This window comes from Cariama cristata, unplaced genomic scaffold, assembly GCF_000690535.1.
Source record: "Cariama cristata isolate BGI_N322 unplaced genomic scaffold, ASM69053v1 scaffold4408, whole genome shotgun sequence".
NCBI lineage: Eukaryota > Metazoa > Chordata > Aves > Cariamiformes > Cariamidae > Cariama > Cariama cristata.
In genome coordinates, this window is record NW_009632696.1 from 43667 (window position 1) to 70730 (window position 27064).

General features: G+C 36.4%; 1 protein-coding gene across 1 annotated transcript; it reads right to left on the reverse strand.

Annotated features, from left to right (window-relative positions):
* Positions 1–18219: 18219 nt before the first annotated feature.
* Positions 18220–21329, reverse strand: FLRT2 (fibronectin leucine rich transmembrane protein 2). The gene has a single exon (XM_009706460.1). The coding sequence runs from the start codon at positions 20900–20902 to the stop codon at positions 18914–18916; it is 1989 nt and encodes a 662-aa protein (XP_009704762.1). The 5' UTR covers positions 20903–21329; the 3' UTR covers positions 18220–18913.
* Between the last annotated feature and the right edge of the window lie 5735 nt (positions 21330–27064).

The window sequence follows — 27064 nt, forward strand, 5'->3', positions numbered from 1 at the left end:
GCTTACACACCCATACAGAAAGAAAAAACATAAATCTTCAGATCTCAATGGATATTTTTTACAAAGTAGCATTAAATTGAAGGAGGAACTTCATATATTCAGAGTGTTATGCAGTCATTTAATGTCCATGTTACATTTGATGTAACAAAATATGATCAAAGGCCAAAAGACCTGGAAGAAGTGGTACAACTGGAATAGTTACAAGAATTCTTTTGAACTGGAGGACTTGGTGCTACCCTTAATCTTTGAAAAGTATTTTAAGATGTAAAATTAGTGCAAGGGAAGCCTTTAAGGAAATGAATAAGTTAAGGAATCTGCTTACAATGTCAGGAAATGACACAGTCAGGCTTTACCACAAACTGTACACATTAATAGTTTGAAAGCCTGTTACGGATGGAAAGAGGTTATAAACATGGCTTGTAGGAAAGAGAAGGGATCTAAAACCCCTCTTCTGTCAGATATACTCACCAACAATGAAAGGAAACTCATTCAATAATATAAGTCTACTCTGGGAGTTGGCTCCTACAAAGGCAGAACCACGTTTTGCAAAATCAATAGAAAAATATTTATGATAAAATAGCAGGCTTTGATGAAGATCCTATCAGACAAAGTTGCAGCCAGTAATATGAGGTCAGGGAGGTTTGACCATTGTAATTAAGGACCGAGGCAAAATTAAGTAGATCTTGAAACATGCTAAGAACATTTTGAAAATATATTTTCCATATGACATTACAAAGGTTGAGCACAATGACATTGTTTCATTTATTTCTTTTTTTCAGGGTAAATAACTTACTGGAAACTTTGAACTGATTCAGACATCTCAACCAAACTTCCATCGGATTTGGTTGGTTTATATTGTCAGATTCTGCTCAAACTTCAAATCTATATTCACCATAGTCAATTTGAGAGATCAAGATAGTGCATCCTGGACTGTCCAGTGCAGACTTTATATTTCAGAAATCAACCAAACAAGAGATACCAGGACTCCATTATTTTGCCCATGATTATCTTAGTGGCAATCATTTACAGAAGTAGCTGCAAAGAATACACAGAATAGGTTGGAGTTGTCTTTGAAAAACTGGATCCTGGTTATTACAAGAACATCTGATACATTCACAGTTAATCACTTGGGCCATCAGCCTGAGGACGGAATGCCTTCCTAGTCCCTAAGTGAAAACCACAGTGGATGGGATAACTGAAAGAAAAAAATCAATGAACAAGAAAATTCTTTGAACTGTGGAACCATAGTGAGGAGTGTGAATCTTGGAGGCATGACACAGGAACTTATTCTTATTACTCATTTTTAATAGGACTTTATTGCAAGAATATTTTTGGCAAAAAATAAATGTGGAATTCACCTTACATAACTGCAAGAACAAATGAAGTTGTGAAAGTAAAACACTGAAGTAAAGTCAGAATCAAAATATGTTGTTGTGGGATTGATTTTTTTTAAAAAAACTTTATTAGATATTTCTGTGGATTGATGTAAATTCTAAGTTTCAACATGCTATCTTCATTTAAGATGCATCAAAGTACTGAAATTCATCTGTCCCCTTTGAGACCAGAATTTACTTTTTCTCCACATTTCTAGGCTTTCCTTCAGTGGAATGATTTCTGATTAACAAGGAAAGTAGTATTGTATCCTCTTCTGGAAATTATTTGGTTTTATAATTATTTTGATTTTATCACCAGTGGCACAACTGACAATTTTGGTGTTTTGCCATCTTTTTAAACTAGAATCAAGCAAAAGTATGTAATTCACATAATATTTCTTTCTCCTAAATTTAAAACTCTCTGTGCAAAAAGGTTTGAATATCTGTCTGATTACCAAAAATATTCCATAGCAAAAGGAACACAATGACCAGGTAAAATGTACACTTTTAAAATTTTCATTATTTTTAAACTTAATTTGGATATTTGGATATTTGATGGCTTGATTCATAGCTTTTGTAATCCATAGACTTGGTAACATTTCATTGATTCAGCTCATTCCCGCCCAGATCAAGACACTCCAAGCCTCCTGATGCAGTGTGGCAGATATAAATGGCAATTTTGTTCCTTAGAAGATATGTGAAATTTTACAAATTTTACATAATGATTTGTTTGTATTTCTCTGTAAGTGCTGTTATTAGTTAATAAATATTATTAGTTAATAAATATCTATTAGTTAATAAATACTGTCCATCTCAATGATGTTACAGGAGAACAAGGTGCTGCACTGGTTGAATTACATCCTCTGATACTATTTCCTCCTTTTACTCTTTTTATCCTTTCTGGCTTTAAAATTTTCAGACTTTGTGCCTAAGTGAGGCTTATGCAATCACCCTGTTTGTTTCTAATATATGGCACTGCTGTTAACACAACTCTATGCAACTTGTTTGAATTTCTTGCTCTTTTATCATAGCAGTACTCTGTTACTCCCTATTTAGCTGCCCTAGTATAATTCCTTAGATGACTTTCTCACAGCATCAATTCACTATTTTTGGATTGCTTTATTTAGAAAACAAACATTTTATGTCCTACCTCTGCCTGTCAGATTGTCAGTCACACTTGTTTGGGTTGTTTTGTTGTTTTATTTTGTTTTGTTTTGTTTTGTTTTGTTTTTTATTTTATTGGTTGTTTTTCAACAAGCAGGAGAATAGAAGGTCTCAGAAACAGCCAGATGCTCAAAAATGTGTGAAAATTGGTGACTGGGTAGATTGCAAAGACTCTGTAGATGCCCATTCTCAGGGAAAGCTAGATAGAGCTCAACCAGCTGGGCAATCCACAGCCCTGCACTGGCTTATCACTACATAACCACACGACTACTCTCTCTCAGTCACAGCATCTTTTGCCTACTACCCAGCTAGTTCTGTATTTAAATGGTTGTAGGTTATACGGAAAAAGTTGTAAGTGCTGTTCAGGCACAACACAGACATTGCACTAGAGGTGGGCCCTGAACCAAAAGAAGGGACACAGCAGAAACAGATGTGGAAAAGGAGGGGAGTGAAGAATGGAGAAGGATATGGGACATACAAAATAAATTCATAGCAAGTCAGCTTCATTACTTGCTTGTGCAACAATTTTATTGTGGAGGGATAACCCTGGCTGGGAACTTGTACTTTTCAGCAGCTTGCAGTCCATTTTGGGAAAGAATTCTGTGTTATGTTCACTTAAAGATTCTACAGAATTAGAATTAATTAAAAGAAGCAACAAAGAACAAAAAGGAAGAGGAAAGAACAGAAGTATGAAAAGAAACAGATATAGACTTGTAATACTTCTCTGTACTTGGAATACCCCATCTTCCACATACAAACTGTGTGAACACTAAGCCGAAGAGAAAAATACAGTAGTGTAAAAGGAACAGGTTGCTAATAAAAAGACTTTTTCTTTGAGAAAAGCAAAACAGTTAAAATAGATAACATTTAGATGCAGTAACACAGCTGAGAAATACTTAAAACTAAGCAAAGTTTTAGAAAATAAAACTTAAAACATACTTGTCAGATAAATTGACAAAATGATCTAATGCTGCTTATAGTCATATTTGGATGAATGGGAAAGGCACAGAGGTGTGACTAGAATACATTCTTCCAGTAGTTAAAACCAGAATTCTCCCAGCTTAAAAAAAGCTATTTTTGTATGATATCTGGGTTGGAAAATAAGTCACATTCAACAATAAAAGAGAAAAGACATATGGAGGACATCTGGCTGAGTAATGATCAGAGGTAAAACAGCATATTCAGGAGTTTGGTTTTGCTATATTAGAAGTCTGTTTCAAAAACGACTTCAAACTCTTTCATTTGATCATTCACGGAATGAAAACAGCACCAGTAAGCTTTTCTATCAAATTATATTGACATTTTTTTCTTTAACTTTTTTTTAAAAAAAATTCAACATATAGAATTTTAGAGCTGAAGTACAAATATGCCTTCAGTTATGTTACCTGTTTGAAAATTCAACAGAAAATGGTTATTATGAAGGTTTATTCACTTCAGCACTATTTATTCAGTAATGTTTTATTTAACAGCAGAAAGCGTGTGAATAAGTAACAATAATGAAATAATATAAAAAGTGCTTCCTTTTGAGACTATGGAGTTTACTCCTTTAAAAGATGAACTTTTTTCACACAAAAACTTCTTTTTGTATAGGCTAGTTGCTTTTATCCACCTGACAATCATCAATTAGATTTAAACAAAGCCTATTATCCCACTATAAATTTACAAATGTCAAGTAGGCACACTTGATTCTGTAAGAGAGACAAGGTATAATTAGATGTCCACCAAACAAGAAAGAGATAAGGGAAAGATTGCCTTTCAAGAAGAAGAAAAGAAGAAATTTTGTCATTGAGGTTGTCCTTGATTTAAGTAGTGGGAACCAGGCTGTATCATTTTAGGAAACCTACTAACACCTACTATCATTTTAAGAAACCTACTAACCAATACAACAGAGGTGCACTAAAGCATTCCATTTAAATATGATATAACTGTTAATATCTGTTTAGTATTGCATTTAACTTTCAGCTGGATTTCAGATCCTTGTGCCTTTACATGAGTGAAGATTTGGCATATAAAATACAACCACATGAAACTGTGCTTCTTAGAGAAGTACTGAGTGATCTGGAATATCTACCCTCTTAAGAGTAAGCAATGATTCATTAAATTTTTCACTTAAAGGGCAATATCTCAATACTAGACTTAATCAATCAATTACTTTAAATGTTGGTAAAGTTAAAGATTCAGAATCTGTTCAGAAAAAAAATAAGCCAAAGCATAAGAATAAGACTTTAGGAAAATCTTATGAGAAATGCAATCGCATTAGAGAAGCCAACCATCACACCGAAAAGGATAGTGTCTCCTAAAGTGAAATTGACAGCTTATAAAGATTTCTCAGAAACAGATATTCCCTGTCTAAGTTAAGGTTGCTGAATCACTGCAGAAACTATTACTTACTTTGGCATGGATGTCTATACTACATGCTTTTTCAGAGGACTTTTTTTAGACTAAATCCTAATGTTAGATTGTAGAGAGGTAGGGGTAGAAAACTAAAAACCCAATTATTTTAAACTGCATTTTCAATTATATCTTTTAACATTTCAGGCCACTTTATGGGTGCTCCTGCAACTAACAGAATCTTTTTTATTCTTACATAAATTCCTTCTTATATTAGTCCAGATATTAATCTCTAAACTAGGTTAGAGAAGGTGTACAGGGAATCTACAGAGTTTTTAACACATGTACTAGCCTGTAGCTTAGTAATACAGTATTTCCAGTGCTAGCAATAGACCACAGGATTTGTATTGAGTTTATGAGGCCTCAGAACTCTGGCTTGTCAAGTTTATTTTGTCTGACCTTGTCTCGATCTGCCTGGAAATTTGCTTTGTCCTGGTTTAGCTGTAACAGTATTTTTCTCTCATAACCAGATGATCATGCTTAATTGGTTTTAATATGGCTTGTTTTCTTAAGTATAACCATAGTTTTATATATAGTTGTAATAAGTAGTTGTTCTATACAGAATGAGATATTTGTGACACTAACATAATGAAGCAGTGTAGAGATTTACAGGCCCAGTATGTTAGCGGAGGCCTTGAGAAGAGGAGGTACAGGATGCAGTATAGAGGAATACTGGCATGGGATAGAGATGGGTCACAGACTGGCACTGAAAAGCCCATGGCTATGAACAACTCACTAATGGTTAGTTAAAGAAATGCAGATCTGGACAAAACTGGGTTTAGGGGTATCATAAGTGCACCATATGTAGTAAATTTGGATGTAATGTGGACTTGCAGACCAATGAAGATAAAGTAAGGTGTGAAAGACCAGTAGCAAACAAATAAAAATTACTCCAGCAAATTCTGAAGTGAAGAAGAAACCAACAATATCAACATGATAGTCTTAGTGAAGGAGTTGGGGTGCTAGTGATTCACCATATGCTACCCTAACAGATAGAAGGATCCTGAGGAGCAGTGAAAGGGTAAGCACAACACCTGGAAAAGGGTTAGCAGCTAGGAAATGTGTGATACACTTCTAAATGAACTACTATTGAGAGGTTTTTTTTCATTTTGGTTTGGGTTTTTTATGTTCCTCATTTTCTTCTTTTCCTGTTAGAGTTAGATGTTGGCCAGCTCTCTAATTAGGCTGTTAAGTTTTTAATTATGCTGATAATGAACTCTTGGCTTTACATAGAAATACTGTTTCCTTTTTACTCATAATGTTTTTAAGCAGAAGTGTGGATATTGTGATGGTATAATTCCATTGTAATTTGCATATCTTTATTGAAATCCTGTGGAGTCCATGTACTAGGTTAAGTAAAACTCTGTTAAAATGGTAAACTAGATTCTTATCTCCTACTAAGACGCCTTTAGGTGAATCTACTATTTTTCAAGAAAGGTCATATAGCTACCTATGGCAAACTAATAAAAATGCCTAGCTTTTACGTAGTGCTTATCCCAAGTAGGTCAGTAAAGGATGTATCATTTGTCCCATTATAAGCAAGAATCAGCAGGCATACAGACTCAGGGTCATTAGCATTTTGGTGTCAGATTTTCTATTTTCTGTGCAGTAGATGACACTGAAGGTTAGAAATTTATCTGTGGATCCACAGAAGAAACTATAACTGAGCTAGATGACTTTCCACATAAATTATTCTAATCTGACAGAGGATTTAGCAGGTTTTTGGCTAAAGATATGCTTCAGGATTCAGGATTCAGTCCAGAACTTCTTGAATCTGTTAGAATAATTCCCTGTGAAGAAGTCTGTAATGCGATCCACAGACCATTCCAGCCCTTTTAAACTCCCATGCAACCCACATTTTGCTAATATCTTTTTAATAAAAAGGTGCATTCAAGTACTCTTAAAGGATGTGGATCTCCTATAAGAAACTATGACTATAAATTATTCTATAATATGTAAACACTGGAGCCTTTAACATTAACTCTGAATTCATCATAAGTTCCAAAAGCTTTGGCTTTTGTCAGTTTAATTTATGGTCCTAACGTGGTTTTTTTTTTTTCAAGAATGTAGTGTATGTATTTAGTGAATAGAAACTGGAGAATATGGAGGTAAACTCACAAACCATGTTTAAGTCCCCTCTATGCCATTTATGTTGCCCAAAGGGCTCATAAATACACTACAGGTCATTCAGTAGGGATTCATTTGCTGATACATATGCGTTAGATTGAATGTTGCAGATACATGTGGCAGGCAGTGTGACACCGAGGAGTGGTGACAGACATGGTGGTGGCCCATCACACTGTTGTAATCCACCCCCTTCGTGGCACCTGCTGAGGGCTCTGCATTAGCGGTGCAAGTGGAGCTGCTGGCAAACTGCTCTTGGGTCACCGTCAGAGGACTGAAAGGATCTGTCCTATTTTACCTTTTCCCTCTTGCCTGGCTGCCCTGAGAAAAATCTGCACATGGAAAAATATGGCATATACTCTACATGAACTGCTGCAGCCACGGTAATCAAGCAGGAAAAACAAAAGGAAATAACCTGAGAGTAAATCCAAGAGAGCATTACCAAAGACCTGTCAGGGCAGGAAGCAGTTAATACACCAGAGGACTGATATTCAGCATGGCTAAACAACTTTTCTGAAGGGCATGGTTTCTGAAACACAATTTTTAAATAATTATGAAAAATATCCTGTGAATAAAATTTTGAAGGCCATAATGTTGATTAGAAAATACAACTGTATTTTACAGCAAGCAGTAAATTCTAACATGAGAAACTATATGTTATTTCATGCCTATAACACCCTGTACTCAACAGAGTAATGCTGTTAGTGTTTTACTCATAACTTTTCTATTTGCTATGGTTATTTTACTCTTGTTCTTCATCATCTGTCAAAAGCTAAATCCAGATGAGTACATGTCACCTTTTAGTATCAATGCAGAGAAGACATTCATCTGACAGTGCCTCTCTACAATATCAAATTAAGATCAGCCTTTGAAACACAGATAAATCTTGTCTCCTGATCAAAATCTGTTTGCTGGATTATTGGGGCTCACAGAAAGTTCTCTCTAAACAATTTCTATTCTATAACAAGGTAGAGGAATGTTTGCTATGAAATCTTGTTTTGTTTTGTTTTAACTGACAAGTGTGCAGCTTCCAAAATTCACTGCGACTTAGCAGACATTGGTATCGTTGGGGAAAAATGTAAGAAGAAATTGGAGTTATTCAAATTAAACAAAATAAATAGTTGGCAAATGTATGTAACAAATTTTTTTCTCAACCTAGGCAAAAAATTATCAATGGTCTATTAATTCAGGCACTTAAAATAAGCAGTAACCCTAATTAAATCCCACAAATAGAGAACATTACTCAGATAAGGAACTTTTGTATCTTTATATTTACCACAATTGTATCTGTATAACCCAGATCTGAACAGAATTTTTATGTTTTGGCCCATATTTATTTAAAATACATTTTTTACTGGCACAATTCCTGTCTTTCAAATCCCTATTGGTTTCTTCACTCCTTCCCCGAATAGTATATTAGCTTTGAAGTTCATAGTAGTCTGTCACAGAAACTTCAGAAACTAGAAGGAACTTTGTTGCTTGTATCATGGAATGATCTCTAGCTGGACAACAACGAAGTTTACTAACAAGTTCTAGGATAATATGCACTCTTTATGCTTTTGTATTTCTGAATACGAGAGATATATTGAGCAATATGTAAGTAATATTATGGGTTAAAAACAAATCCTGAAAATCCATAGTAAGAAATATGTTTTACATTGCAGAGGCAAGTATTTAAGAGGGAAAAACCGGGTTCATAACTCTGCGTGAAGTACCATGCCCTGCTTTGTTTCCATCTTGCACAATGAGTAAGAGTCACATCAAAAACAGAGTGTGTAAACTTCCAATTAAAAATTGCAGTAAAACATAGAGGCTCTGAATCTACAGCATATGCATGGACAGGAGTCCTTTTAAATACAGAGTTAACATACTTGGCAGAAGGAGAGTAGTTGGGGGTACTACAAGGCATGGAGTCTCGTCAGCACAAGGAAACAGCATATACTCAGCGAGGGAGCTCATTCTTAGGTCATTCCATGGATGACTTGTCCTTTTTTGGAGAAATAGGTGGAGACATGTCTCATCCTTTCCTCCTCACGTTGGGAGAAATGATACTCATATTAAAATTTATGACCTCAGAAAGGGATGGATGGGTTTATAGAACTAAAAGGAAATAATCTTTTTACACCAGAGTCATCTCAGAAAGGGGCAGTAGAGGTGATTGGAGCCATGTATGGAGTGCAGAGGACTTGGCTTGTAGCCTACCACAGTTTGGGCACACAGTCATGATCCCAAGCTCCTGCTCCTAGTCCTTGAATTTGACATGTGATTGTTCATGTCTTTTAATCATGGAGTCAGGACACCTAAGCTGTGTATGAACAACAGAAGCAAACTGTGGGCTCTTCATATTTCAAGTCAGCAGCCAGATGCAAGTGGAATGGCAGGGAACAAAGGAAAAGGCGTTGTTACAGCACTGTTGGTGCAGCAGAGAAGGCTACTGCTGCATGCAAATTTCCCTGCATATTTGCTGCAAATAGAGAACCTATGAAACACTGGAAGAATACTTCAAAGCAAATTTCTAAGACTTCCTGTAATAGCACACTAGCTGTGTGGCTCATCTCAGGAAGACCTTTTTGGAACAGTTAGATAAATGAATTGAGGAGGATGGGTGGCAATAAACACTGACCATTTGGGTTGCTACATGCAAATGCATTCCCTCATGTATGAGAGAGATCCTCATTTTGGGCATCTCACAAAAATCCCGTATAACAAAGATTTCTTCACGAAGCAGAAGGTGAAGGGTGACTTAAGACAGTTCACATGAGAAGGAAAAACTGTCAAATACAGGAAAAGAAAAATAAACCACAGAGAAGAAGATTACATAGAAAAAGTCAACTGTAATGCTAATGATGTAGGAATATCTGATTTTTCCATTCTTTTTCATACTGGGTTTTAGATACTTACTGTCTTTTCCCACATTCTCCTCTGCCTACAGTTTGTTTAGTAACCACACAGAACAGTCCTGCTATAAACTGACTCCTCAGATATGCTTTGTGCATTGGAAAGTGTATTTCAGAAGGTGCATAGTATCCACTTCCAGGAGCTATGTTAATCTTCTCTGTATTGTTCAAGTTTTAGTGCATAGACTGCCAAAGCACATACAATATTGAAAAGATACTCTCATCAATACTGACAATAGAGTTCTCCAAAAAAAAAAAAAAAATCATGCTATTCTACATCTTTGCTCTCTTCCACGAGCTTAAGTGGAACTGAAATCATGCATAAATCCAGAGCAAAAGATCGGTATGGGACTCAACCTAGACCAATCTATGTTTAAACGTAGAGATATACATAGTATATGTCCATATGTATCTGTATGTGTATGTTTGAGCATCTAAATATTTATGTACATTAAAAAAGTGTAAATATAGTGTGCTTGTGTGTATGTCCTTGTGTGTGTCTTATGTGTGTGTAAAAATGGTGAGAAACAAATAATGCATTATACAGCTACAGAGAAAATTACTACTACAGTAGCCAAAAAATGCAGGCAATCAGAAAACAGCTTTGTTTTTCTTGTTTTAATCTTAAATGTAAACCCTTATAAATGACATGATCACATGAAGCAGCAAGCAGCAATCTGCCCTCTAAGCCAATCATGCTAGAGAAGGTTGATGTGGCATAGAAGAAATGATGCAAACACAAAGGAAATTGTGAGATTTGTGTCTCTGGATTTTTCATAGACTGGATATAAACCGACTTGATATCACAGTCAAAGATCATTACTTCATGACAAATGGTTCCCTGTACTGCCAGCATTTCTATATCTTAGCTTTGCTGGGCAATCTTCACTTGCTGGGTAATCTTCAGCTTGCAGGTATAATGGTTTTGTAGAAACATTTTCCTTGTATTGTGATAAATAAACAATAGTATTAACTGCTTAGTTTCAAATGTTAAGAAAACAACAAATTGGACAAAGAATAATGGAGAAAAGTAATAGACATCTAAACTGAAAGTAGGAGTGTCTGATCTAACCACTAATGCAACAATCACACCTGGTGTGGTTTGGAATTTCATCTGCAAGCACCTTACTAATATTTGCATTGGTAAAAGGAGAGGCATCAAAAACATGACCTACCAAACTTGCCTTGTTACACACTCCTTGAACAGAGTGGCGTACCTGGAACTTGAGAACTTACAGGAAATGGTAAATAAAGGCCTCCAAAAAAAAAATAAAACTCAGATCCTTCCCTGCTCTTATAGGCATGGGTTGTGCTTTTTGTTACAGATCTCCAAGAGGATGCACATCAGTGAAGGTACCTTAGTAGGGTCCTGTACAAACCAAAGGTCCTATATAATGCTGTAGAACACCTGTAATTTGCTGCATCACTCATACAATGATCCAGCCCTGCATCTGCTAGCATCTGCAGTCAACAAAGAGAAATGCCATGACTCCAGTTATTTTCATTCTGTTCTGGACACCTTGTTTTTTGAGGGAGATCTCTACGAAGTAGCTGTCTTCCTCCTTGATCACTACAGAAGGGGCTCTGACATGCCTGATTACAGAGGAAGAAACATTTGTCTCCTTCTCTTTGTGCGCTTATTCTCTGTAAAACTGAACCTATGAATATGAAGTTCCTATAACAACAAATCTGAGTTTATCCGATCTTCTCAGCTCAACTTCCTAGCATGACTACCATAACTAAATGTTAAAAAATTAATGAATTCAACTTAAAATTGATAGCAAAATTCTTTAAAATAATTCTTAACTCAGTATTCTTAAATTTTGTTTTCTGCTAAAAAGAAGATGCAGTTTTACCATTGCAGAAAATAATTTAAATTTGCTCTACTTTAAATTTGCTTCATTTTCCACTTGTTCTTAATGTTAAAGCGTCAAAAGCAGAGATAAAACCAAAACAGAAAGGTATAGAAATATAATTAACTACAAATTTGTCAGGAAGGCAAGTATCACACATAAAGTAGCCTATCCCTCAAACTTTTCATAGATGACAAAGTCAGTGAGTGCACGAACAGACTTCTAAATGAACATCATGACCAACTAGATCTGAGAATATGAACCTGATGCTACTCCCTGCAATCAGAAAAAAAAAAAAAAAAGAAAATATTGACTTCAAAACCAACCTACAATGCAGATGTAAGAGAAAAGCTGCCTAAACTAATTTCTTGTGAATGGGAAATAGAACATATGGTTATTAGGGGCCTTTAATATGAAAAGCTTCAATATTTTTATGAGATTTTTAAAATTGCTTAAATGGTGTTGTAAGAATAAAATATGTGTGTTTATGTGTAAAAGAATGTTCTTCCCATGCTTAGTGGCCTGTTTGTGGCTTTAAATGTCCATACTTTGTGTGGCTTTACATTGGACAGTGTTCTCAGTACATATTTCTCTCTCCCCTCATTTTCTGTAAAGTCTATTTCACTGCTCCTCTAGCTTTTCAAAAGAGATATATAGGCCTACTGCCTTACTCAGTTGATGTATTTCATTAGGGGATACATAGTGTAACATATTATATAATGTGTCATACTGGATGTTTTTAATAATCCTTCTGACATATATTTTATTCCTATAAATATTCTGATTTATAATTGAAATCAGTGGGTTAGGATTTCACCATAAGGGTGTAATAATTTGTTTTAGGAATGCAAATTATTGTTAAAAAAATCACAAAGTCTCTACCTGTGCAACCATAGTGATTTTCAGTTTGAGCCTTCACTGGCAGAGGCATTTCAAGTAGAATTAGAACATTTGTTTCATGCTTTAATAACTGAGTGTAGTTGCTCCATGTGGCACCATAAATCTTCTTAGATAGTACTATTATAGACAATAGAAGTACTATTTTTAAAGTGAAATATTGAAAAATGTTGAGTGAACAATAATGAAAAATACCCCTACATAGGCTTGCTTTAGGAGTTTCTTGTAACTAAACCCTTTAGATACAACACCAGGAATTTATACACACACACACACATATGTGGGAACAGCTCTAGATAACTGAGCTTAGAACTATAAAAAGTAAATGTTCAGATTGATCTCTACTAAGAGAAATCATTTTGGGTTATTAAAAGATTATTTGATGAAGTAATCAATGTTTGTCAACTTTTTTTTGGAAAGAAAACAAAATCATCAATTGAAAATGATTATGCCATTATTTTTGCCAGAAATACATAAATGATTGCAAGTGTTTATCATTTACTTTACCTCTATTGTCCACCTTCCTGTGGTAAGGCAAGAAGGTTTAGTTACCAGGATCTAATCTGGCTCAAAAGAAATGTCAAGTTCAGGGAAGCATATTAAGGGAGGGGGTCTAGATGTGGATGTGCTGCACAGCAGTTCTTGGTAGTTTTACTTGATATCAAGGGTTAAGACAGAGAATAAGATAATTTGTAGAGGAATTGTGACACTCAGCCATTCTAAGCTTTGAAGTGACACAGCTTTTAACATTCAATATTTCAAATTCTGACAAAACCAAACATTAGATCTTACATATGTAACTAGAAGAGGGGTAATTATTGTCTCTAAGTAGTTAAAACATCTCTTTATATATACTGTATATATTACTGTTTATGTTAGGCATAAGATATACAAAAATTTATTAAGGCCTGTGTCTGAATGTTGTGCATTCTGAAAATTCAAGAACAATTTTGAAGTGACAATTAGAAAAAAATCACATTTCATTTCAAGGACACAGATTAAATAGATAATAATAGGTAAAAGGCAGGTTTAAGATCGTCAAGGATGTCAAATGCATTTATCAAATGACTATGCTTATAATGGCTCACAACTTCCACTTATATATAGTTGTCATAGATGTGTGTAGGTGCCTAAGTGTACCTATTAGTTGTAAACACTGGAATATGATCTGTTCCTGTTTTACACTGCTTTCCTATATGCATATCAGAATGAGATAATCTTATAAAGAAAATATTAAATTGGAGACATTGAAGTAGTAAACGATTTAACTCCTTGAGAGACAGAAGATGAAAATATTTGTCTTTTAGAATCTGAAGAGAGGATAGACATACAGTTGAACATTTGAAAATATTTCCAGGAATTAAAGTACAGAAGATTGATGTTTTTGTTTTTCTGTTTTCCCTTTCAGATAGTCACATCCTTATTTTAATTAACTTGCTCATATAAATACAGCAGGATTGATGTATTTTTTTAAATAAGTCTTTACTGAATATGTCAACAAGATAATATATAGTGTATAGTGAGGTTTTGAAGTTAACAATGCGTGCAACATGGCAGATTGCAGAAAACAGATAATGCAGACTTCAAACCATCTATTTTTCCATGTTAAATATAGAAAATATACCAAACACAGAACAGAATCAAGTGTGCATGTCTCAGTTAAAATCAATTTTATGAAAGACCATCTTCAGATATTTGGGACCAAGTGATGATAACCATTTGTTTAGTAGCTTATCTGTTTCTGAGAGGATCAGAATTCAGCTCTCATGAGGTACATTTCCACAGAGCCCCAGCATAATAAAAGCTTGCCAAATCTCTTTTTGTACTAGTTTTCCAGATAGACTACTAGCCATCATCCTTTTAAAGAGCAAGACATTCTCTGCTGTACAAAAGTTTAATGCCAAATGCTTTGATATTGCCTGTAGTATCATCTGGGATACAAAGTGCCCTGTTCAGTAGAGTTCAGGGAAGGAGTGATCATCAGCTTCCTAGGATTATCTCTGTGTTTAGAAGAGAACATCAGGCATTTGATGAGGCTCAGAGCCAGTAACTTTTGGTTTTGGCACTCTTTTCTGTTTTGTTTTTCCACTCAGCTGGAAAGATAAGTCATGAGTAAAACCACTATTCTCATGTTCTGAAGAAAAAACTTTAATATCTCCATGTTAAATTTAAAGTGAAGAAGTACTATAAATGGAGAATTCAATGGGAATTAACCACTTCACTGTCAAAAGCTGAAACTGAACTTTCACTTCAATGTCATTAATAAAGTGCCTTATGTAGACCCTTAAAACCATAACAATACCATATGCATAAAGTTATTTTGCTTGCAAAATTAAAATAGATACATTTCTCAGAGGGAGAAATTTTCTCTCATGAAAAGAGAAAATGATTGAGAGAAAAATATAGTTGAACTACTCTAGTAGCAAATAGTGCATGCTACTTCATTTTTCTGTTTTATGTGACATTCATTGTAGTCCTTTATTGGCTTACAGGGAAACCTGCTAATATCTCTTCAGTCCAAAGTAACTCAATCCCTAAATATTCTTATCAATAAATTCAATAATAATGTCTCCAATAAGAACCTGTTAAAACAAAGTCCATGTATTCATCAGGTGTTTGTTTCTGCCAGGAAGTTACATGTAAGGAACACTTGTTATAGTGACAGAATTTGTGAAAACAAGGACACGTTTGTAAATAAATAAGTCTTCGGAAGGAACCCAAGCATTGGACACAGCAATGTTGTGAAGCAGTGTTGTGATACTACTTTAACATAATTTCACTTAAACTCTTATTTTATTTCACTCACCAATCTTTTCTGTACATTTGTCAGCTACTGGCATTACACAATGGTAATTGGTGAGATTTTGTCTGTAAACCACTCATTTGCCCCCAGATTCAATGAACCTGTTCAAATCAGGACCTGGAAATTAACATATTGGATGGGTCATATATGCACACATTTGGAACTTCTGCTCTATAGCTTTTAGTTAGTTTCTGTCATCAGATATTTGCACTGAGTGAAGATGACCCCATTTTTACGAAGCCCAAGGAAAAAGCTACTAATCTTAAAACTTTACATTGTCAAAAGATCATTGTCCGTTTTTAATTCTGACTTTTTCCAAATACTTTACCTAGTGAAAACTGCCCATTATCTACTTATCTAGACGTGACCTGAAATGAAGTCTCAGCTGTTTGTGTGACTGGCACATTGAAAAGCCCAAACTCTGTTGTACATTGAAATACATTAATGCTTTCACAGCTGGGTAGCAATTAGAATTGGGAAAAAAATTCTTCAAATGAAACATATGACCTTTCAGTTGACTACAGCTGTGAATCTTTTTAGATAATACTCCCAGCTCTATCCACAAATTTTGGTACAAGTGGCTTGCTACTTTTTTTCAGAAGAGTATTTATAGAAAAGAAACTTTGTCAGTATCCCATACCAATATATATATTCTTTATACTGAAAAGAAACATAAACTATGCTATCTTTAATATCATTTTGATTTTTGATATAGGTGAGTAATAGTCCACAGATAGATATATATACATTTCATCATCCGAGATCAAAACGAACAGTTTGTGAATGTCTTCTGTTTACACCCTATTAGGACAGTAACCACATTTGTTGTCATCAGTTTGGGCTTGTGGATCATTCACCTGCAGTACGGTTCAACTCCCTGAATAAGTCATTTGCTACAAATAAGGTGCCTAGCTCATCTTGAAATTATGGTACCCTGAGGCCTAAACCAGAAGATATTCATCAAGGAGGACAAAGATTCCTCCCGCACCAGTCACTGAAATACAAAATTCTAGTAAGTGTGCTTTCAAAGGATGCTTTTTGAAATCAAACATACAGCCAGTTATTTCAGTGAAATTAAATACTACGTCCACACCCAATGGGAATCTCTGTCTCTACTTAGTTTCAAACTCCAGCATGCAATGGAAGCATGCAGAAGCACAACTATTTGCTGCTTGTCCTGTGGGCTTTGGCATCTAAAACATATTAAACAAACAAAAGCATCAACCTTCTCATCATAATCTTCAGTAAATAGGTCACAGAAAAAATCATTTTGCATAGATTTTCTACCTAGAATTACGCCATTTTAAATCATATGGCAGCCTTCTATTCAGCAAAATTTCAGTGATTTTATTATTACAGTAGCCAGACAGGTTGCCTAGAATACCTGTTATAGCTGGAGAAAATAGCAAATATACAGAATATAGAGTGGAATTTCAAAATGTGATTATAAAAGCCATTGGGGGCAGGATGTGATTCCTTATACAATGATTGTACTTTGCCATCAATCGTAACTGGATTTGTTTTGCCATTGCAGAAAATGAGTGTTATCATGCAATTTGAATTTCAGAAACTGCACACTCATAGACTGCTGGGTTTCAAGAAGGGGTTGAGTGAAATGAACAAAGGAAAGGATTAAAATCCTCTCTCCCAACATAAGCATTCCACATTGAAAGTGCTTCAGCCTTTACTTCCAATCCCCTTCTAACAACATATCCTTGTTGTTAGAAAAGGAAAAGTTTTGTCTCTCTCTTTTTTTTTCTCTTTGTTGTGAACTTTTGCTTGTCCCCAAGCTCAGGAGAAAGTGAGCTGCATTTAAAAAAACCAAACTCAAAGAAAGGGAGAATTAGATTCCACCACTGAGGTGGCAAGAAATCCAGACTTCTTGGCAGTCAGCAAGTCAATGGAGTGGCTGAAACATTATGTAATTTTGAGAGCAGCATCATGATTTTAATACAAGCATGATGTTTTGCATAGTGCATGTAAAGCTGAAGGATTCATAAGGTATTCCAGCTAAAGAATTTGAGGGAATAAAAAAGCAAATTCCAAGCCCATCTACTGCTTATAAAGCACAGATCAGTGTGGAAAAATGACAGAAGCTTAAGATAAAAGAAAAGTAATTCAGAGGGACAGTGTACACTTGTGTTCTCAAAATTCCTTAACTAATCAAATGCTTAGTTAATGTCCATCTCTGCATATTTGAATGGGTAGAAAAATAGCCCAATCAGGATTTACACACAATTTTCCCTGTTGAACATATTTCAATTCATAATAGGCCTGGAGGCCTTTCCAATAATAAATAATTTTTTAAAAATATCTTTCTTATTTAATTTCTTTGTTTGTTTGTCGTTTTTTTCCTACTTCTCCATACTGAACATACCTCAGACCCTGAATCAAACTGGGCTTGAATCATAAAGGTCAATAGCAACCTTTCCATTAGCATTATATTTTGCATGATGTTTTCAGCAATTTACAATTTTAGATTCCAAATTCTACATGAATACTGCAGAGCTGGGAGCACTCAGAATTTCACTCATTCAGGCTTTACCTGAACATGCTGTGTCAACAAATGCTGCTTTATTAAAGAGAGGTGCAACTTAATGACAGCTATCTGTTACATACTGATAACCTTCATCTCCCACTGAGAAGGGTCAGAGAATGCCTAAAGGTTCTTAATCAGAATGAAAAGAGAAACAATAAAAGTGTATAGTATTGGGGTACATTTTCAGAGTAGCTTTTGCAAACAGGAATCAAGGTCACTTTGAGTTTGACACTGAGCTCTGTCTACCTTTCCTATTCCAAGTATATTGGGAGAAAACTAATCAAACCAGAAAGTAGCCTTTTTGGTAGCACTCAGAACTCCAGCTTCCAGTTGGAGGTAGGAAATGCAGAACTGATAAAGGGGAATGGCAGTATTTCCAGTTGTTTGAAGCTCAACAGCAACTGCTAGGTTCAAGTCAGAAGGGTTGTACCCACTTCATCCAAATCGTTTTTAACCATTCCTAGTGACCCTGTTTTAATATGCACTTATTCTCCTGTACTACAGGACACCTAGAAATTTAACATCCCTCAGATAGCTTCGACAGCAAAGTGGTTAATATTTAAAGAATGAGTCATTCTTTCCTTTGCCATGACATTGGGTTCTTATTGTACAACCCCATACAGTACTTAGCAATATTTTTAAAGATTTAAAAAGCAAAGAGTTACAAAACCATTTGCAATTAACTTGAAATAGAAAAGATAGCACTTCTTTTAAATCCCATTATATAGTACACCGTATAAATTACAGAGTATTCAAATGCATAAATGCATCTTTGTAACATTTATCAAATGTAATTTTTTCATTGCTGTTCGGGGGTTATTTTTTCCAGAGTTTTTTCTCTTTGTCTTAGGCACCCCCATCTCCCCTCACTATCATGTATGACAGTGCTCCAGGTCTGAGACATTGCTGTTGCAGTATCGGATGTTGTTGGGGATGTGGCAGTCTGTGTAGTTAATGCCCCCGTTTGGGGTATAAATGGGCTGCAGTCTGTAATCTCCTTTAAGGAGCTGATCATTATTTAAGGAGACAATCTGGAAGCTGGTTTCCGTCATCTCCAGGATGGAGTTATCCTTCTTGGTCCCTGCCTCGCAGTAGTCATCTTTCCGACGGCCCCGGTTATATTTCCACTTCTGGGAGGTGTAACGCCCTTTTTTGTGCATGTGCCAGCAAAAAATGCTGAGCAGGACCACAAGGACAAATACCACGGCACCCCCAATCAACCCTGCCAGCAGAAATGGTGAGCCCAGGTTCTGAGAATTCGTCTGCTCATGGCTGGAGGGGATGTTGCTGCCATTGCTCAAAAAGGAAGCCTTGGTTGTGGCTTCTGAACAGACAGTGTCTTCTCCAGTTCGGTAATTGTTATAAGTATCCAGTGGAACCAAACAAATTCGATAGGTGGATTTGGGCTCCAGATTTACCAAGCTTAAGTGTTGCCTCTCACCACTAACTATTCGTTCCTGAACAATTCCTCCTACCAGACTATGGCCCATTTTAACCCATGTGAGTTTATATGCCATCACGGTAAAAAGAGACATCCAGTTAACTTGGATGCAAGTGTCATTCACAAAATGGATGGAGAGCTGAATCCGTTCAGACATAGGAGATGTCACCCTTTCTCCGTCCTCCTTGTCAGGCACAGTGGGGAGGGTGGCTATGGTGGGAGTGAGAGGGTTATGTTTGCTGCCTGGGGGAGGAACTGATGAGGTGGGAACTACTGTAGTTGGCATGGCTGTAGCTGGGACTGGGGTGATGATAAGTGGCAGACCAGGGGTAGTGGTGGGGCATGACAACATATTCATATTAAGCTCCCTGACTGCCATACCTCGGACCTGCTCTGGTCCCTGGCACATAAAACCCCTTACATTGATGGAAGTGGGAATAAATTTGAGCCATTCAGTGACCCACTTAATACTGCAGTCACACAACCAAGGATTATTCCTTACAGTGAGTTGCCTCAGGTTGTGGAGGTTATCAAATACACCTTTTACCAACATCCGAAGTTGATTGTTGGAAATATCAAGACGTTCCAGCTTGTGGAGGTTTGAAAAGGCTGTAAGTGGTATATGGGTTATCTGGTTGTCCTGTAAGTAGAGCCTTAGCAGATGTGTACCTGGAAGATCAGGAGGAGGGTAGGTCAGTGAATTCCGCACTATTGAGAATTCCTTGAGCTTGGAGAGGTGGCTGAAGGTGCCTTCAGCGATGCCTTTATTAGTAAGGAGGTTGCCATCCACAATCAGACGCTCCAGACTTGTGAGATTCTGGAAGGCCAGGTCTGAAATGACAGCAATTCGGTTTTCGTCTACTCGAAGTTCTTGTAAGTCCACCGGAAGGCCTACTGGTACACTGCTTAAGTGATTCTTGGACAAGAACAGAAGCTTGAGGCTGATGGCTTCCCGGAATGCCCCATCCTCAACGCCAACAGTGGAGATGGAGTTGTCATCCAGGTGCAGCTCTTCCAGCTTCAAAAGCTGAGCAAGGGCAGCCCGAGAAATGGTCTGAATGTTGTTTTCCTGCAAGTGGAGAACCCTGACGTTCTTGGGCAGGTTCATGGGAAATTCGTCCAATTGGTTGCCATACAGGTAGACTGTGTGTACAGACTGGACATTGTGCAACTCTGCAGGAAAACCAGCATTATTAATTTGGTTATTATGGAGGTAGAGGACGGTTACACCCTCCGGTATCCCAAGAGGCACTGAGGTCAAGCTTCGCTCGTTACAGTAGACAAAGTTTCGATCACAGCGGCACACTTTTGGGCAGGACAAAGTTTTGGAGACCTGCATGTAGAGCCCCAGGGAAAAGATGAGCCATGATTTCATGACAATAGCCCAATCTGTGGGCCACCTTCTAGTCCACAAACCCATTTCTAATTTAAAGAAATAAAGTACCAAAATGTTAAAGAACTGATAACAATAATAAAGCACAGGTAGCAAGATCTCAGGTCACTAAAATTGCCTTCTATTTATGTCCAGTGTTCAGGCCAGAGTTAAAGTTCTGGAGGCTAAGTATAAAATAATCCTTTTATAATTGGCCTACCTCCTACTTTTGATAAGAAAGCCACAGTCTTATTAGCCAGGGTTACAAAGTTTGTTGCCTTCCTCCATGTGTGCTGAAAGAAACAATAGCTGTGTCTTTGCAGGTGAGCAACATGTTAATTTAAAGCTACCAAATGTTGTCTGTGCATGAGTTGCTTGGAGGGATAATATCTCCTTTCACTGAAGTCTGTTGGTGTTACACTCAGCTTTCTGAAGTCAGCAAAGTTCTCATATCAGCTATCTGCCAGATCTGGCCTGCCTGTAAAAGAAAAGAGAAAAGAAAAAGCTGAATAGCATGAAATGTTTAATAGGGACGATCAAGCCCATTGGAAGACTATTCTAAGGCTGTGCTCTTTATGGCTTTCTGGAAAAAAAGGCATTAATATTAAACATTAGCTTAATATTACTGTTAAATAGTCTTGAAATAGATTTGATGCAAAGTCACTGCAGTGATTGAAGGACTTTCAGTGACTTCAGTGAAGGCTAGATCTATCACTTGTGTTTGCATATTGTACCTTCAGTCTCTCTCCTCTCACAGCCAGTTTCAAATCTTAAAACTAAAACATTTTACAAACTTAAAATTAAACCATTTAACTGGAAATTTTTGCTCAGGTATTTTTTTTCTTTTGCAGAACCACTGACTTCAATGAATGCTATTCACTGATGCCTGACAGAGTAAACTCCAGGCCATACTGTTTAATAACACTCTATGTTTTTTTCATTTCCTACCAGACTCTGGAATGTTCTGCTTCTATTTCTGTAATGCCATTATGTATATTCTCCAACTTAGTGCACAATGCCAGATTATTACATCTCACTACAGTGAATTAGCTACTTATGAGGAGAGACTTTTAAATAAGTATAGTAAGCCACAAATACAAGATACCCTGCTGTAAGGCATGTATTTACTAAAACTATCATCTTGATATTGTTTCTGATGTGAACTGTGCTGTCAACAGACTTCAGAATTAGCTTTCCACTAAATGAAACAGGCCCACATCTGCTAAGTTATTTTTTTAGGATATCACCTCAAACTACAGTAGTTTTGCAGGAGAGCACTTTCTTTGAAACCATAAAGGTTAGATACTTCTTTTAATTCTGCTACACAGTTGTCTGTAAATGGCTACATAAACAAATTTGTTAGCTTCAGTATAGATGAGTTCTTTAATGTATATTTTCAGGTTTTAAGTGTTCTTTTTAACTTTTGCATGCCCAGCTACAATTTATTATTCAGATCTATAATCAAACAATTCAACTCTCTAAAGCATGCAATGAAACATACTGTATTGTATGATGTTATCTTGTCTTGTTATATGTTGTTTCCGATGACTGAAAAAAAATGCTACATTTTACGGACTTGAACCTAATAAAGGATATAAACCTTGACAAGTACCAAGCATGTGTAGATCTCAGGGTCTCGAACTGCAGTTACATAAGCACTGTATTTTTCAAGATTTTGTTTACCCAGATCAAAACTCATGGGCTGGGATTTCAGGAAAATAGAATTTTGGTGAATACAAATCATGTTTAAAAATATTTTTTCCTTTGTTTAAGCAGCTTAAGCAGCATTCAGGTAATTCAGAAAGAAATGTAATTCAGGAGTACATGAAAGCATGTTCTTCTGCTACAGCTATGCAGTTTATAACACATTCCAAAGGCTGCTTTTGGGAGCCCCATGGACTGACAGTGCAGAAAGTCTATTTAGGAGTCGAACAGTTATAACCCTGCAACCTTGCACTTGTAGATGACTATATTTATCTGAAGCTTCATCAGGTATTAGCCTCAAGGCTAGAACAGTTGGAGATAAAAAGTGAGACCCTGAAAAGTCCTGCAGCTTATCATTATAAATTCAAATTGTAAATGTATATATACTGTAATGCAGCCTATACTGTGTGTTGTCCTTTGCTAGAAACAGTAAGATTAGCTACCCCACTGTTCAAAGTTTTCTCTCTCACAGGTATATTTCAGTCAAGAGTGGGTTTTTTTCAATTATGCAAGATGACGTGATACTGTAGAGAAACTCTAACAGGATTACATTCTAACATGAGCCTAAGTGTGGAGATTTATCTGCCTTTAATATGGGCTGGCTCCCATCTAGATCATACTGCTCTGATCCATCATGACACTGTCTTTTTAAAGTAAGAAAGGACGCGTAGAGCCTCCTCTGAGATCCTTGAGACCACAGAGTAGTAATAGTGGTTCTCTCACTCCATTTCCATCATCGGAGAGAGACAGTCTGTACCTCCCAACAGGACCAATACCCTGCACTGAGCTCCCTTTAGATTGTTAGTCTGATTGCTGATTAGGTTTTATTTGATGCTTGGGTGTGATAGAAAGCCCAGCTGAGGACATGCAGCCACAGGCAGCTGCAGCTAGTGGTTTGTTGGGAATCTGCTAAGAAAGGAATGTCATATTAAAACTGATTTATGCATTCACCTTATTCTAGGACTCTGCACTGAGTACCTCTCACCTTTGTAAATGTGGCACCTGAATAAAAGATCTCGGTAATGATTCTAGCAAATCAGGTCAAACACACATGAGATATTACAAGTAAAAGAGCTTTGACTGGACAGTCACTTAAGCATATCAGCACTTTGGAAGCTGGCACTCTGGAGTTTATCTCCTTTTTATTGTTACATGGATTTTGCCCTTAGAAATCTGTTAAAACTTTCCTACTGTTTTCTCTTCTTATGATGGTGAGAAAGGGACTCCTTTTATTAATGTTAGTATCCTGATCTCCAGCTATTAGTCCTTAGTAAACCGATACTATAAAACTCAGTACAGAAAATATGCATTGGTAACTACTGTTGATTGTATTAAGCAAGAGCACAGGGACAAATGTAATTAGATATTTATGACTTCAGGGTTGACTGTGGTGTGACAGAGGGAAGGAATAAGGAAACAAGGATACAACTGAATGTGTTGAAATACAGTTTTTGGGAAAAGTTTTAACTTAGTAGTCTTTTACAACTGTTTAATAATAACTCATAGTAGTGGTCATAGTTGCAGTATTTTTCAGCAAGAAATCTCTACCCCAAAGACATTAAAAAGATAGAAGGGTTGAACAATCTGCTTGATTTAAAAAAAGAAACTCTGTGAAGGGAAAGCATCCTCTGCCGATTACAGAAGGCTGGAAAAGCTGAAACAGTTTTTTCTTTAGCAAATTGCCAAAACTGAAGGCAAGTAGAGTAATTGAGCTTTCTCCCCATTCCTGCCATGTTGACTTCCTAAAGCAAGTTCTCTGTTTTCAATATTCTTACAAGAACTGAACTGAGTCTCTTTGCAAATGAACTGATTATTTGCAGAAGTACAATTTTGAAGTGGAGGAATTAAGGGCACTTTTTAGTTTTCATGACTGTAAATCTTGGGAATTGACTCATAGACTATAGATGGCAGTGACTTTGCTTATTGTGATACCAGAAAGTTCCAAAATCCAATCTAGGAAGAGAGGATGAAGGTAAGGGAATCTGTTGCAACTAACTTAAAATTAAAGAAATCAACAAATAAATGCCTCAGTAATAATACATCTCTCCATCATCACCTTGGTCATTTTTGCTTCTATTTCCTTACCCTGTACACTTGATTTCTATTATTTCTCATTATATCCTCCTCGGAGCACAAGCCGTGTCTTCCAAGTGTCTAGGACATTTCCTGTCTTACTGCAGCCAGGATATTAAATCCCATCAGGATTTGAAGAATGACATAATAAAGTTGAGAAAAGCATATTGAAATAGATGAGAATATATGCACATGTTTTAGGTGGCCACGTCTGAAAATTTGGCTTAGTGGCCTGAGTTGCTGACATCAATGGAAATGTTCCCTTTCATATCTTAAGAGGAGTTTCTGATCAACATTTTTATCTCACTGTCTTTTTTCAAATCTGCCTTATTTAAATTCCCTTTTGGCATAACTAATGGTAGCTGAAGAAGAACAGTTCTGACTTTGTGTACTGGATAATAATTTCAAATTTTCTTTTGTTCAACACTGGAATTGAACAGCTCCCTTAAGATATTTTGACTAAAGGTATTTAAAGGCTGAAACATCTGGTTGCAAGTTGGGAAGGTGAAGGTTTTATTAGTTTCCCCTTCACTGGTCAGAATCGTCCACACAACTTCAAGTTTTAGTCACCCTGCTGTGCATAGCCATGAAATAATTTAGCTTCAATAAACAAACATGTTTCAATAATTAATACATTACTAAAAATGCTACTCAATCATAAATTTATGGTATCTAGGGAAAAAAACCCAACAACCCACCAGCAGCCTGCTTATGGAAATTTTTCCTAACTACTGACCGGTATTTCCTCAGTGGTTGTGTCTATGGTATCTAAAGAAACTCCAAAGCTGCCCTCAGGGCCATCCTTCTCAAGTTTCATGCTGCAGTCTTCCAAACATGCAGTCCCAGGCATAGCAGTCAAGGTCTCCGTGGCTGTCTGAGAACCTATTAATGTTCAGGGGAGATAACTGAGAATACAGGGAGGAGATAGCATATGGAGCACAGCCTGCGTATGATTACTTACAGCCCTATGTTATAAGCACAGGAGTTTTGTTGTGCTCCTGAAGCCAAGTTGTCTGTCTTCATTAGTCTTCCCATGTTTTATATTAAGGCTATTAATTTTTTAGAGGGAATAAAATTAACAACACTTGGCTATTCTTTCCTTCAAGGAATCCTGAAAATAATAAAAAATAGGTCCCAGGAAACCATGTTTTTTTTCTCTGATATTCTAACCACTCAGTGCCATTTTTCCTAGCAGGTCATCCATTTATTTGAACCTGAGTGCCATGCAACAAAAATTCAAAGGCAAGCAAAACCAAACCCAAATGGTCATACCTACTCTTTTCACTATTACCAGTCAGTGACTCTCATTTAGCACAAAACCATTTGGCATAAATTTTTTTGGCTTTACTGCAGACCAAGGTCATAATCAAGTCATAATCTTACTCTATGTAATTATAATATGCAGTAAGTACAAGGCTATTATGTCTGGAATTGAAGAACACCCAGAAAACGAATCTAATTCCATTCCTCTGAAAGCTAGTTCTTAGTGCTTAAGAAAAATGCCCCAGTATTTCTATCATCTGGTAACGAAAATAATTGTGTAATAATACCTGACAAATCCCTTTTTTCCACATAAGTAGAGTTCACATTTACACATGAATGAACATCCTGCTTGTTTTTTAACTGATTAGGAGGCTTAGGTGATGGTTTACTGCATACATTTCTCTATGGGTTACTTGGGTTTGAATTTTGTGTTCAAATTTTAATATGAGTCTATAATCTCTGCATCAAAGGCACAGAGAAAATGACCCAAAGGAACCAAAGTGCTTTTACCAGAAGTGCTTTTGCATGTTTGCTGCTGCGGCTGCTTCATAGTTAGGGGTGTGTTTTATGTAAGAAGAAGAGGTAAGGAGGAAGAAAAAGAGGTGAAGAGGAAAAGAAGAAACCACCCTTGGTGGTCTCTTCTAAAGTGAGCATTGATGTCAGGATAATGATCAATAACTAGTACTGGAAGGAAACCTTAGAGTGTCTCTGTACACAGACACTATGAAGTCTACATGGAAAGATTTTGGCAGAAAAAGACATTATTGCCTTTGCAATACTGTTAGCAAAATGATTCAGCAAATTCATACAAATGAGCTCTTCCCTCATGTGTTCTACTCTGCTCTAATCAGGACATTTCTGGTTTTACCTCTCAATTTGCACTTACAATTATTGTTGAAAGCTCAGATCAGGTAGCCTGCTGGAGGCAAGCAAAATGAATTTGGATCTGCCTTGATAAAGACAGGAGAAAGTTTAGACAGTGGTACATCTTGCAACAATGTTTGTAAAAACTATTTGCTATCCTTCTCCCCCTTGCTCTTCTCTCACCTTCCGCTCCTCCAAGAGTTTTATCTCTTTCCAGCTACATTCCTGCAAATTATTAAGCAGACACATTTCCCAGAAGGATGCAGGCTTCAGGAAATCCCTTTTTAAAAGGCATGATATTATAAT